The sequence below is a fragment of the Lissotriton helveticus genome, chromosome 8 (assembly GCF_964261635.1).
Source record: "Lissotriton helveticus chromosome 8, aLisHel1.1, whole genome shotgun sequence".
NCBI lineage: Eukaryota > Metazoa > Chordata > Amphibia > Caudata > Salamandridae > Lissotriton > Lissotriton helveticus.
This window is the reverse complement of record NC_136069.1, coordinates 598,688,628-598,701,903: the sequence shown is the minus strand read 5'-3', so window position 1 is coordinate 598,701,903 and position 13,276 is coordinate 598,688,628. Positions and strand designations below refer to the sequence as shown.

General features: G+C 42.9%; 1 protein-coding gene across 1 annotated transcript in view; it reads right to left on the bottom strand.

Annotated features, from left to right (window-relative positions):
• BORA (BORA aurora kinase A activator) overlaps positions 1–13,276 on the bottom strand; it is a 411,259-nt gene that overhangs the window by 85,475 nt on the left and 312,508 nt on the right. The window contains 1 exon segment of the mRNA XM_078657420.1: positions 11,421–11,650. Coding sequence (XP_078513546.1) covers positions 11,421–11,650 — 230 coding nt within the window.

The window sequence follows — 13,276 nt, the reverse complement described above, 5'->3', positions numbered from 1 at the left end:
AGCGGCGGGGGAGTGGCAGGGCTGTGATGTGAAGCTAAGCCCAGCCAAGATGGCGCCCGCTGCCGCTGGGAGCCCGCGAAAGACACGATCAGCCCCAGCCGGCAGCTCACCCCTGTAAGCCCAAAGATGACGGTACCTGCATAAGTTTGAAGGTGAGTTAATAACAATTAAAAAGCAATCTTAGGCAGAATATCGCCTCCGCTCGCAATCAGCGGGGCGAAATGTGAGGGAAGCAGCAGCTCGCCAAGCGACCGACCAATCAGCCCACTGCCACCGGGCCACTGGTCAGACACTTCGTACGTCTTTTTTTTTTCTTTGTAAAATGTTGGCCATTTCGGCTGAGGGGTCTCCTCTTTTTTGAGCTCTGCTACTTTGTTGGCAGTAGGGATTCTTGTCAGTATGCTTGGATGACAAATCTTTCAAAGACAGCGTGTTCGGTGACCTCTCCCGTGTGGACGTTGATGCATCTTTTCCTCAACTGTCCTTTGACGTCTTGGATATTTTTCAGGGGTCTCACCTCTGCAGTGTCCTATTCGAAGGATCTGAGAGTACTCTTCTCTCTGGTCATGCTTGCGGCCGCAGGGTGAAATGTTTAAGGGTGCTGAGTATCTTACCTCCAATCTAGAAGTCTTCTTGCCCCCTCGGCCAGCCTCTGTGTCCTCTTCTATACCTTCCCCGATACTCTCTTCATCGCTCAAGAGACCCAAATCTTGTAGAGATGGAGTGTGCTGTTGGGCCTGTATTGCATAGTTTGGTGGGCTGTTCTCTGTCACTGCATTGCCCTCAGAGTATTCAGGCAAACACTGCACAGGTGTTGCAATCTTCACCTAGATGATCAACCAGCAGGCAGAGGTTGCAGAGTGGGTGCTGATCCTTTTTCACAAACTTATGTTGGCAGGTTTTGCAAATCTGGAATGGTGTCTTCTCCATTACCAAGTACAGGGAGCCTCCTGCACGTGCAATTACTGTATCAGACGCTGAAAATACCTTGGCCAGCTACCGGAACTTTCCCTGCATCTTCTATTTAGGACACCTTTGCGTGAACTTTTGGCGATTTCTTCAACTTTTTTCGAAAAAAAGAATCCGAATATGGCGACCAAGGCGGGAGCTTCCGAAGGATGCACGACTGCATCACAAGGGACAGCAAATGGAGGTAAGTCGACACCTGTGTAATCTTTCGGTCCCATCCCCACACTGCCATTCGCCAAGTCTAAAGAACCTACTTGGTGGGCTCGGGGAGGAAAGACTGAATAAGGTCATCATATAGTAGCCCCTCAATCTTATCCAGATCTATCCAAATCGCTGGGTCCCCCTCATGCCCCCACTCAGCCATTTATTGACCACCACCAGCTGGGTTGTCCAGTAATAAAGACGTACATCAACAACCTAGCCCCCATTCCAAGTAGATGGAGTACATTTTCCATCCGCTATGCAAAATGGTTCATCAAGCCACAGGAGGCTCTAAGTTTGGCTTGCAGTTGGGAACACTAAAACTTAGCAACCCGTAGGGGATAATTTTGTAAGACATACAGCAGAAGGGGGGAGGGTTGTGATATTTTTGAACAATGCAGCGGAACCCAAGAAATTGAGAGGCAGTTTCGCCCATCGATTAAGGTCGGATGTTAAGCAGGGCAGAAAGGGACGGACATTCAAGCTCCAGGTAAAACTAGGCTCTAAAGCCACATGCATGCTCAGGTATCGAAAGCATAGCCTGCTCATCGTAAGCCGTGCAGACCAATTGATCTCATTCTGTGACTACACTCAGGGGGACCAAAACTTATGTGGAGAAGTTAATAGTAAGCCACAAAGCATCCCCAAACAGACCAAGAATCTGCAGCACTCGAGGGATCGTGGTCGATAGGCATAGAATGTAGATAAGTCCATTATCCACAGAGTGCTATTTGGTCTCCCATCACCACCCCTCAGTCAAAGCCTCACACCCGGGCATTGCAGCAAATCCACACTGCCAGAGGCTCAATCACTTTTGTAAACAAGAGTCAAGAGAGGGGGCAACCTTGACGAATGCCATGACCAATGAAAATGAGACAGATAATGTACGGTTGACCTGCACTTGGGCCTTATGGTTAGAGTAAAACTGCACAAACGTGCAAAATGAAGGATCCATCCCCATCCAGTGTGCATTTGTTTTACATAGCTTTTCACTTCCCTATGTATGCTCCCCATGGGTCCCATATCTTGAGACACCCTCCTATCCCATATACATATTTTCCGACCCTGCTATACCCCATCCATTTTTTAGTTTTTTTGTTTTCTAGTACAACAGTGCTCCTGTAACACAATTCTTGTCCTAAGTCATTAGACTTCGATTACAACACAGATTTAGGTATTTGGACGAGCTTTCAAATGCATCAAAATACAGTATTGCATGAACGTTTCAAATAATTACATTCACCAATACAAAACGTTCAATCTCAAAAATGAGTAGTGATGCGTCAGAATGCTGTGTATATTAATTATACAAAGAAAAATCATTAAGACTGAACAAAAAACGGAAAAACACAGATACTGCCCATGGATGGGCCACTGTTCTGTCTTATTCTCAATACTACCGGTATACACGATCTTACATCTCATATTTGCAGTTTAGATCTCACACTAGAACATTCTCATGTATTTGTATTTACATATTGTTCATACATTAGGTCCTTCAGGTGAACAGAAAAGGAGAATTCACATTTACAGATAAGAGCATATTGTTTTCCAGACATCCCAACAATGTTGCAGTCTTAATGATTTTTCTTTGTATAATTAATACGAAGTTAAATTATTTTTGCCGATACACGGCATCACTACTCATTTTTGAGATTTAACGTTTTGTAATGGTGAATGTAATTATTTGAAACGTTCATGCAATACTGTATTTTGATGCATTTGAAAGCTCGTCTTTATAGATTCTAAGATGGCGGCCCAATGTAGACTGTCGAATTGGTGACTAGTCTGTTCTTCATTTCTATACCTGATAGAAGCTTGTATATATAAATGTAAATATGGCTGCGGCGTTTGGGGAAATAAATTGACGAAGGCTAAGCGACTAAACACGTCTTCGTTGCCCGGAGTGGTCAATAAAATCTTTTGAACTCCCCGCCCCCCTCCCAAGAGTGCCGTCTTCTGTTACGGGTACGATTACCCGATGAAGCTACGAGCGGTATATACATACACATATATACACACATATATACACACACACACACATATATATACATATATATATACACATATATACACATATATACACATATACATATATATACACATATACATATATATACACATATACATATATATACACATACATACACATACACATATACTCATACATATACACACATACATACATATACACATACATACATACACACATACATACATACATATACACATACATACATATACATATACATACATATACATACATACATATACATACATATACACATACATATACATATATACACATATACATATATACACATATACATATATACACATATACATATATACACATATACACACATATACGCATACATATATGCATACATATACATATATGCATACATATACATATATACATACATATACATATATACATACATATACATATATACATACATATACACATACATATACACATACACATACACATACACATACACATACACACATATAAATACATACACACATACATACATATATACATATTGCAGTTTCCATCCAAGAAATCCAATGAAAATGGGAAAAGATGAATCGCAGACCCAAATGTATTTTTGTGCCATATATTTATTTGGACACCCTGCATCAATACCGCCATGACACGTTTCAGCTCCACCTGGGCCTTGATCACATGACGCGTTACGTACGGGGAAAGACGTTTTTAAATTGCAAGTGTAATAAAGAATATGCTAATCCTAAAGTCACCCTGGAAAAACATTTGGGTAAATACCGGCGAGAGGGACTGATTTCCGGAGAGGAATACAAATTTATGAATAAAGAATTTCTAGTCCTCCCGGTTTTTTTAACTGATACCCAAAATACACAAAGGACCTTTGCCCTCTCCTGGAAGACCAATCATCTCGGCTATCGACAGCGCTGGAGAAAATGTAGGTGGTTATATTGACTTTCTGCAAGATCTGGTCACCAAGCTGCCCAGCTACGTGCGTGACACCAGTGACTTTCTTCTTAAAATCATGGATCTAGAATGGCAAGAAGATATGGTACTCATCACGCTGGACGTAGTCCCTTTATACGAGTATTGGACACAAAGAGGGACTAAGGGCTACTAAGCATTTTTTGGGCAAAAGATCTGCTGACTTATATGAACATAACAAAGTCATTCTTGATTTAATGAATTGGTGCCTTAACAACAATTATTTTGCTTTCGGTAAGGACCTGTGGAGACCGCTTCGAGGCATGGCAATGGGATCCTGCTTCTCCCCCAGCTACGCGTGCTTGCACGTAGGCTGGTGGGAGGAGCAGGTTCTCAGCGTCACACATGAGGTGTGAGTCAGAGAGAAGATTGTCAAATATCTTAGATATATTGACGACATTTTCATTCTTTAGCAGGGCAGTGTAGATGAGGCACAATTATTTGTAGATGAAATTAATGTGAACTCCCTCAATCTCCACTTTACATCTCACATTAGCCCTAAACAGATTGAATGCCAATAGATTAGAATCAACTCTGTATCGCAAACCCACATCAGGCAACACTACACTACATGCCTCAAGTCTCCACCCAAGGCATACAATATGCACTATCCCATATGGAGAAATCCTAAGGATTAAACGAATTTGCAGTTCTCCTGCAGATTTCGAAGGGTGTATCATTGACCTTAGGGCCCGTCTTAAAGAACGAGGCTACTCAGACCGTACTTTCAACCAAGCTTTGGCTAAAGCAAGGTTAAGAAGCAGAGATAGTCTATTGACAAGACTGAGCTCAGATTCTGACAATACTGATTCCCTTGCTGGTCCAGATCCAGAAAGTAACACGTGCCCTAGATTCATCACTGCTTACAGCAGTGAAGAGAACGCCATCGAAAAGATTATTCAAAAAAACTGGCCGATAGTTCTCACCGACAATATCCTGAACTCTACTTTGCCCCGAAAACCTCTAGTCACTTTTCGTAGGGCCAGAAATATGGGGGCTTCTCTGGATGTCAGCAGCCCCGAGCTGAAATAAAAGGGCACATGGCTAAAATCCAAGTCTGGATTTCGCAAATGCACACATTGCAGGGCGTGCAAACTCGGTGCGAATAGAACACATTATCGCACACCCTTTTGCACGACAGATATTCCCATCAAGGGCAGCCATGATTGTAAAACTGACTTCGCAGTTTATGTTCTGACGTGCACCTGTGGACTAAACTACATCGGCAGTACTAAAGCCCAGGTGCACGTCAGAATTCTCCAACACCTCAGGGCAATACTACATAATGATCCCGACTACCCAGTAGCGCGACATTTTGCGTTAAGGCACAATAAAGATCTAGAGTGCCTGACGTATTTTGTGGTGGGATCGGTTCCACCCTCGCGTAGAGGTGGAAACAGGCAACTGCTTTTGAGGCAGTTGGAAACCCGCTTCATTTTGGAGTTCGATAGCAAGTGGCCTAACGGCCTTAATAACACTGAAGATATTCACAACTTTCTATAATCATGACTTACTCTGAAGCGTGTTTCCCTATCTTAGCAGTTTCAAGAAATTTTGCCCTGTATTCACATTGGCGCCCAACAAGATATCAGCAAAAGACTCAGTCAGTATTGTCGTTCAAGCTAGGTGTACTAAGATGGAGCTTGGTTCAGATGGGTACTCAGGTTCCCTGTTGCCCAACTGCTTTTCTGGATATGAAGGAAGGGTTGAACTAGAACTATTTATGATGTGTAATAGATAGTCAGGTTCCCTGTTATCTACTGGATTTTATTGTTCCCTTTAGACTCTGTCCTCCGGCCACTTTACACCTGTGGCATTCTCACTTCCTATTCATTATTTAGTTTTATCACCACACATTTGGTCACTACACTTATTTTTCACTTTTAAAATTATGATGAATTACTGTTTTTAGAATAGCATTTTTTTTTACTTACCTTTGATCAGATAATATGGCTTAGTCCTTATTTTAATATGGGTAACGTTTTTTATATGCATTCTTTTTAATCAGTAAAATGTATATCATGAATTTTATTATCTTTGAGATGTGAATATATGCACTTTATAGAAAGCCTCTTTGCACACTAGGCAAGGTTGTCCTAGCTTTTGGTTATTGACACTATAGCACTTTTTTTGCTCAATTGCACACCCAGCTGTCCGCTCCTCTGTCCCACGGTGCAGAGGTTAAGCTGAAATTACTAGCACAGTCACCTTTTGTAAATAAGCATTGTTGGTCTCTTCTTTGTGACATAATGGATTTATCCAGTTATTTTGCCAAGTTAAAGTGTGAGTTTCTTTTCAACCAAGCAACTAGAGAAAACAAAATGGTGTTTACAGTTCAAAAATGCATTTATGCATAGTATTTATTGTGCTAGAATTTCAAATTGTTGTTTTACTACATAATTGCTTTTAATGTTGTGCAATATGGACATATGAAAACAACTACGCTTTCTGACATTGGACTCAGGCAAATCCAGTCTGTTGTTTGTAGGTCACTTGACCTTTTAGGAGGCGGGTAGTAGGCGGGGCAAAATGCACTTTAAATATCACTAAATTCGGCTACTCCTTGCATGTGAACAAGGGCTGCATAGCCCGAAACGCATCATGGTTGGTTGTACCACTAAGATCTGCAAATAAAAAATCAGTTACCTGAGAAGTTCGTGGTCTGTCTCCTGCCCTGGGGGATTGGAGGTGGTAATGCGGATAGATAGATATATATATATATATATATATATATATATATATATATATATATATATATATATATATATATATATATATATATATATATATATATATATACACACACATATATACATATATACACACACACACACACATTACCTACTGGCGATAGCCAGTAGGTATATATAGTTAGGATTTTTTCTCTATGGGATTTCTGAAAATTCTATGTCTAATAACTTTGGCGTTTGTGGACGGAATTGGCTGAAATTTTCAGGAAATTGCACATTTTGTTTCTGAGCAGCCCCTGAAAATTTGGGGGGGTTTCGTCAAGGGGGGGCCGAGAAAAAAGGGGGGTCCCAAAGCGCGTTTTTCCCATTAATTTTTCCATAGGGCGGTTGGACTCACTTTTAGCTCAAACGGCTGAATGGATTTACATGAAACTTGGCAAAATTGTAGATATGGTTTGCCCGACGTGCCTTTGCTATGTCTCAATATATGTGCTCCAGTGGATTTTGAGAAATTAACGTTTAAAAAAAATATATATATCTGTGACAGCGCTCCGGTTAGTGCCCCGGTTCGCGTACCGGATGCGGCACGGAACTTCGCGAAGCGAAGCTGATTGGCTCTCCGGTGTCTGTCAACATTCTAAACAGTCCGGAGCGGCCGCCATCTTGTCTCTCGGTAGGATCGAGAGACAAGATGTGGTGAAAAACGAAGGGGGAAATGAAGGAAAGGGGGCAAGGTAGACCCCTCCTGACCCCCTAGGATTGACGAGGGGGATATTAAAGTGCCCCGCGGGCCAAAAAAAATAAATATATTTTTTTGCGATTTTTCGCCGTAGAGGCGCGTCCCGGTACGCGAACCGGGCAGCTCACCGGGCAGCGTAACGGGAGTCTGAGGAGAAGCTGATTGGCTGTCAACATTGTAAACAGTCCGGAGCGGCCGCCATCTTGTCTCTCGGTAGGTTCGAGAGACAAGATGTGGTGAAAAACGAAGGGGGAAATGAAGGAAAGGGGGCAAGGTAAACCCCTCCTGACCCCCTTGGATTGATGAGGGGGATATTAAAGTCCCCCGCGGTAGAGGCTCTTCCCGGTACGCGAACCGGGCAGCTAACCGGCAGCGTAACGGGAGTCCGCCATCTTGTGTTTTTGGAGCATCCGGTTCGCGTACCGGGTAGCGTCCCGGTAAGCGTAACAAGGGGAAAACCAAGAGAAACAGTAAAAAAATAAATTAAGGGAATTTCCAGCAAACTTGGCAAAATTGTAGGGACTGTTTGTTTGATGTGCCTTTGCAAGGCCTCAAGATATGTGCACGTGTGGATTTTGTCTAATTAAGGTTAAAAAAAATATATATATCTGTAAGCGTGCTCCGGCGTGCTTACGTTACGGGTTTTGTTTGCGCTGCAAAGCCGATACGTCACGGTTATGCGACGCGTCAGGAGGCGTCTCACGTGGCTACGTGATACGTCACGTAATAAAGAATATATTTTACAGCTATAGATATTAGCTTTTAAAAAACCAATGAAATTCACTGAAAAAACCATAGGTTATAGACCATATATAGTTAGGAATTTGCATTTACAAAACCTTGAAAATTCACTGAAAAAACCATAGGTTAGAGACCATATATAGTTAGCTGGACATTTTATTGACATAAAACCAATGAAATTCCAGACACTAGATGATGTCATCAGTGATGTCATCTGAGATGTCATCAGTGATGTCACTTACCATGTCATGAATGATGTAATGTGACATCATCAGCAGTGGATTGAGGGTGCGCGATATATAGTTAGTGCAACTAACTATATATGGAATTTCATTGGTTTTATGTCAATAAAATGTCCAGCTAACTATATATGGTCTCTAACCTATGGTTTTTTTCAGTGAATATGTATATATATATATATATATATATATATATATATATATATATATATATATATATACATATACATATACATATACATACACATACATACATACATACACTCAAAGGGGTCCACCTTTGAGTAGCACGCGAACAGCAGCTTGGTTTATGTATAGGTGAGGACGGGGATCCACTCGTAGACGCCGCTCCGTACGGGTTCTGCCCGATGCGTTTCGAAGCTCCATATGCTTCTCTTCAGGGGCTTTAACGGAAGCGGTGTGCTTCCCAGACCACACTTCCCAGAATGCAGTCTCATTTGAGCCTCCCATCGGTGGGTGTGTTATATATAGGCTGTCCTGTTTTCAGTTTCTATTTTTGGTAAATTCTGGTGGTTTTTTTTTCAGTGTTTTCAATATCTTAAAAAACAGTTATCAGTGGTTACACATTTTCACCCAACTAAAAACAACGGAAAAAGTGTTTTTCCGGTGTTTATGGAACGTTTTGCTTTTATCATTGCTTGCTTTCTGCACTGAAAGAACATGGTATATAGACAGTGTACGTATAGTGTATATGAGGTCCAAAGAGATTTTTAAAATTAATCTTATTGCAGTACACCATACAATACTTCTTCAGTGAGTCTTTGGTCATGTGCGCTCGTGCTTTCCTTCCCATGTAAACTTCTGTGAAAAGGCCCTCTCAGCATTCATAGCCCCTTGGGTGAGAAGGGTCAGCTAAGGGACACAATTGGGATGACTCTTTCTTTGATGCCACATAAAGCACAAAATGATAAATACTTGCGTTTTAGTTCCTGGACATAAGAAAACAGTGCACCAGAATGGACTAAAAAGTCAATAGCATCCCTCATTAACTCTGAAGATTGTAAAGATGCTTTCAGCATACCATCTAACAAGTGGCAAGGATCTCCTACAGGGAGTCACTTCAACTCGGGTATCAATTTTGACAGGTCATCACACAAATTTTTTGTATACGTAGCTGAATCACTACAAATACAAACAATATCACTCCAATCTTTGTTGAACTTGGAAAGAACCTTTTTTGCAGAGCATAACAAGTGACACTGCGTTCCATGCTTTCCAAAAGTTTGGAGTCACGTTTTCACCACTATCCCAGATGCTTGGTGATATATATACTGGTCACTATACCTTGCATTTAATGTTTAAAGCCTGAGGTGTTGGCAATTCACCTACTATCAATACTGACCCACTAGAAACTATGGTCTGATGTATTAAGGGTTTTTACCCATTCTCTGTGGGTAAATGTGATGACACATATTAGGAAAGATTTTGATGAAACTAGCCATTTTACCTATCAGTGAAAGAATCAAATGCAGCCAAAATATCAAATGTGAGTTTGATATGTTCTGATTCTCTACAGTTTATAAAATAATTAAACTAAACCTAAAACGTGAAACTAAACCCTGCATCTTTGGACCAAAGGCCATAAAACTGAAAAAAGTAAAAGGAAGAAGAAACAATATTTTAGTGGCATCCCTAAAGAACAAAACTCAAGCAGACTAATGTTAGCCAGTCTTTCTTACTGCTAGCTTGTATAACAAAGTTACATTTTATTGACCCCTTCAGTAAGAACAAAATTACTCTCACTTTTTTTTTCCTTTCTTTGAATGGCATTTAGTTTGTGGTTGTGCAGGTGTTTTTTCAGTGTTTATATGTTTTCACCGGTGAGGGCTATTTTTCTTTCAGTGGGGTTTTATCAGTTATTATAGGTTTAAACCTAAAACCCCACAGCCTAGTTATATATAAAATGGAGAAGTGGGTCGGCGGTTGCGCACACCGCTTCCGTTAAAGCCCCTGAAGAGAAGCATATGGAGCTTCGAAACGCGTCGGGCAGATCCTGTACGGAGCGGCGTCTACGAGTGGATCCCCGTCCTCACCTATACATAAACCAAGCTGCTGTTCGTGTGCTACTCAAAAGGTGGACACCTTAGAGCATTGATTTATACGCGGCCGTCCAGCTGCGGAGTATGCACCACCCCGGTACCCTGGGGGTCACTAAAGTGAAGCAGCAGTCGTACTTGGAATCGAGGACGGGCCCACTTGTGGAGTCCATACAGGACTTGATTGTGTGCTTCCCGGACCACACTTCCCAGAATGCACAGTCTCATTTGAGCCTCCCATCGGTGGGTGCGTTATATATAAAATGGAGAAGTGGGTTGGAGGTTGCACACACTGCTTCCGTTAAAGCCCCTGAAGAGAAGCATATGGAGCTTCGAAATGCATCGGGCAGATCCCGTACGGAGCGACGTCTACGAGTGGATCCCCGTCCTCACCTATACATAAACCAAGCTGCCGTTCGTGTGCTACTCAAAAGGTGGACACCTTCGAGCATTGATAATATATATATACACACTTTTATTTTTCTCTGCAAGAAGAACTCCGTCATTCTTCGTTTATCAAAAAACTTGAAGGTCAAGAGTTCACACATTCTCTACGTACCCGAACACTTTCAGAAGGGCATTAACTACTCCAAAGTGCTCCCTTGCTGGTTCAAAATGTCAGAATACAAGTCACATGTTAGGCTGAGATTGTGGGCTCATCCAGTTTACATAATTATCAGTTAGTTTCAAAATTATGGCCAATCATTTTGTGGTACAAAAGTGCTTGCATACGAACATCTTCAGAGTGTAACCAAAAAAGAGAGAAAGAAAAAGGTAAATGTTTCTTACTGAACTAGGAGTTTGCATAGGACTTTTGCACCTAACTGGTGACAGATCGATTGAATAAAGAACTCCATGGGGTGCTGGACTGGTATCACACGCAACATCTTGGGGCGAAGGCGGTGATGAACTTTCAGATCCACTTCCATTTCCATCCAAAAACAACTTCCGTCTAAGAGATGAGGAGCTTAAGCTTTCTTGAGACTGGTCAGCATTTTCATCAGCTTTAAAATATTCACCTAATGAAAAACAATCAACAATTTCAATAAACCACCAACATAGGTTGGAAGAGAAGATGTAACAGTTACATATAATGGCACTACTTTCCAATAAATCTGCAATCCAGAAGAATGATATTAAGACGAGTTATGGGGCACACCAGACTTGGAGATTCTAATGGGATGTAATAAACATATAACCAAATCCCTGTTAGTCAGTGTAATCGCATCACAGCTCTAAAAAAAAAATAGGCATTTGCAATGCAATAGGTCTCGCATTATAAAAGTTTGAGCTATTGGCATTGCTAATAATAATGCAACAACAATAGCTCAACATTTAGTAATACCAGACCTATTGCAACCTGCCCCCGCTTAAAACCCTGGACAAAGTGTGTGTGCACGAGAGAGAGGGAGAGAGAATGAGATAGATAGTGAGCGTTCCTGTGTGAGCTGTATGTGTGTGGAGTGTGTGCGTCTTTGAGTGTGATTAAATGTTTGAGACTGCCTGTGTTCATGTATGAATGTGTGTGGTTGAGAGGGAGGGACGGGCAGTTTCCAAGTCTTTGGTGACAGTGTGTAGGTGCACTTATCGTCTGTATCGGTCACTGCCTTTTTGTGGGTGTGTGTCAGCGTGCGGTTTCTGTGTGAGAGCTGGGCGTGAGACTGAGTGTGTACATGTGTGTATGAATGAGAAATGCTTGTAAGGATGTGTTTCAAAGAGAGAGCCTGTGTGCGGATGTGCACCCTGAGTGAACGTGCATGCTGTGTGAGGTTGCACAGAGTGCGTGCCCTGCACGGGCCGGAGGCTCGCGCCGAGGAGTCCACTTAAAGGTGCGCAAGCCCCGCTTTCCTGACGGCTGAGGAGATGGCTTTGACAGCCGTGCAGAGGGAGTTGAGCAGCTGGGTCATCTCTCCCGTCCCCATGGCCTTCCTGCCCTCCTGCATCACGAAGCGGGTCAGGGTCATGACGTTGGTATCGAAGGGGGCCTGGTACGACATGGCTGTCAGAGAGAGCTGTGAGGTGACTAGCACTGCCGGAGCCCCAGGCGCCCTGCACCTCTTAAAAGCAGCTCCACATCTGGGCCAGGGAGGAGACCTGGGAGGGCGAGGGCTGCCCGCGCATGCGCGGTACCTGGAACTTTTCACCCACATTCTAACGTATCGAGTCAGTCTGGCGGCGCGTGGCCTTCAGCTCATGCCCAGTGGCGGCGCTTGCGGACTTGAAAAGCCGCCATACTTCAATGAGTGCTGCGCTGCTCGTGTGGCCCAGGGAGGGGGCTGCCAAAGCGCCCAAGGCAAAAATAAAGGCAAAAATAAATTCAAAAGCAGTAGAGGAAGTCCGGCGTGAGCCCACCCCGCCTTCGTGAATGCCGCATGGTGCTGCCAAAGCAGGATTTCAGGCGGGGCTCCTGTGAGCAAGACGGAGCCCCGCGTGTTGCTGCAGTGACCGGCTGAAGACGCAAGACCAGCCAGGGAGCAGCGCAGAATCCCCACAAGAGCCGGTAAGTGGGGCATGCTGTACATGTAAAGCACGCCGCAGTTGGAGCGCGCATTAAAAAAAATTAAATTGCATGAGGCTTGCGAGGACGGAAGGGGGACAGGAGATGTGCACATCGCATGTTTGTACGTGCGTGTTCACGGGCGCGT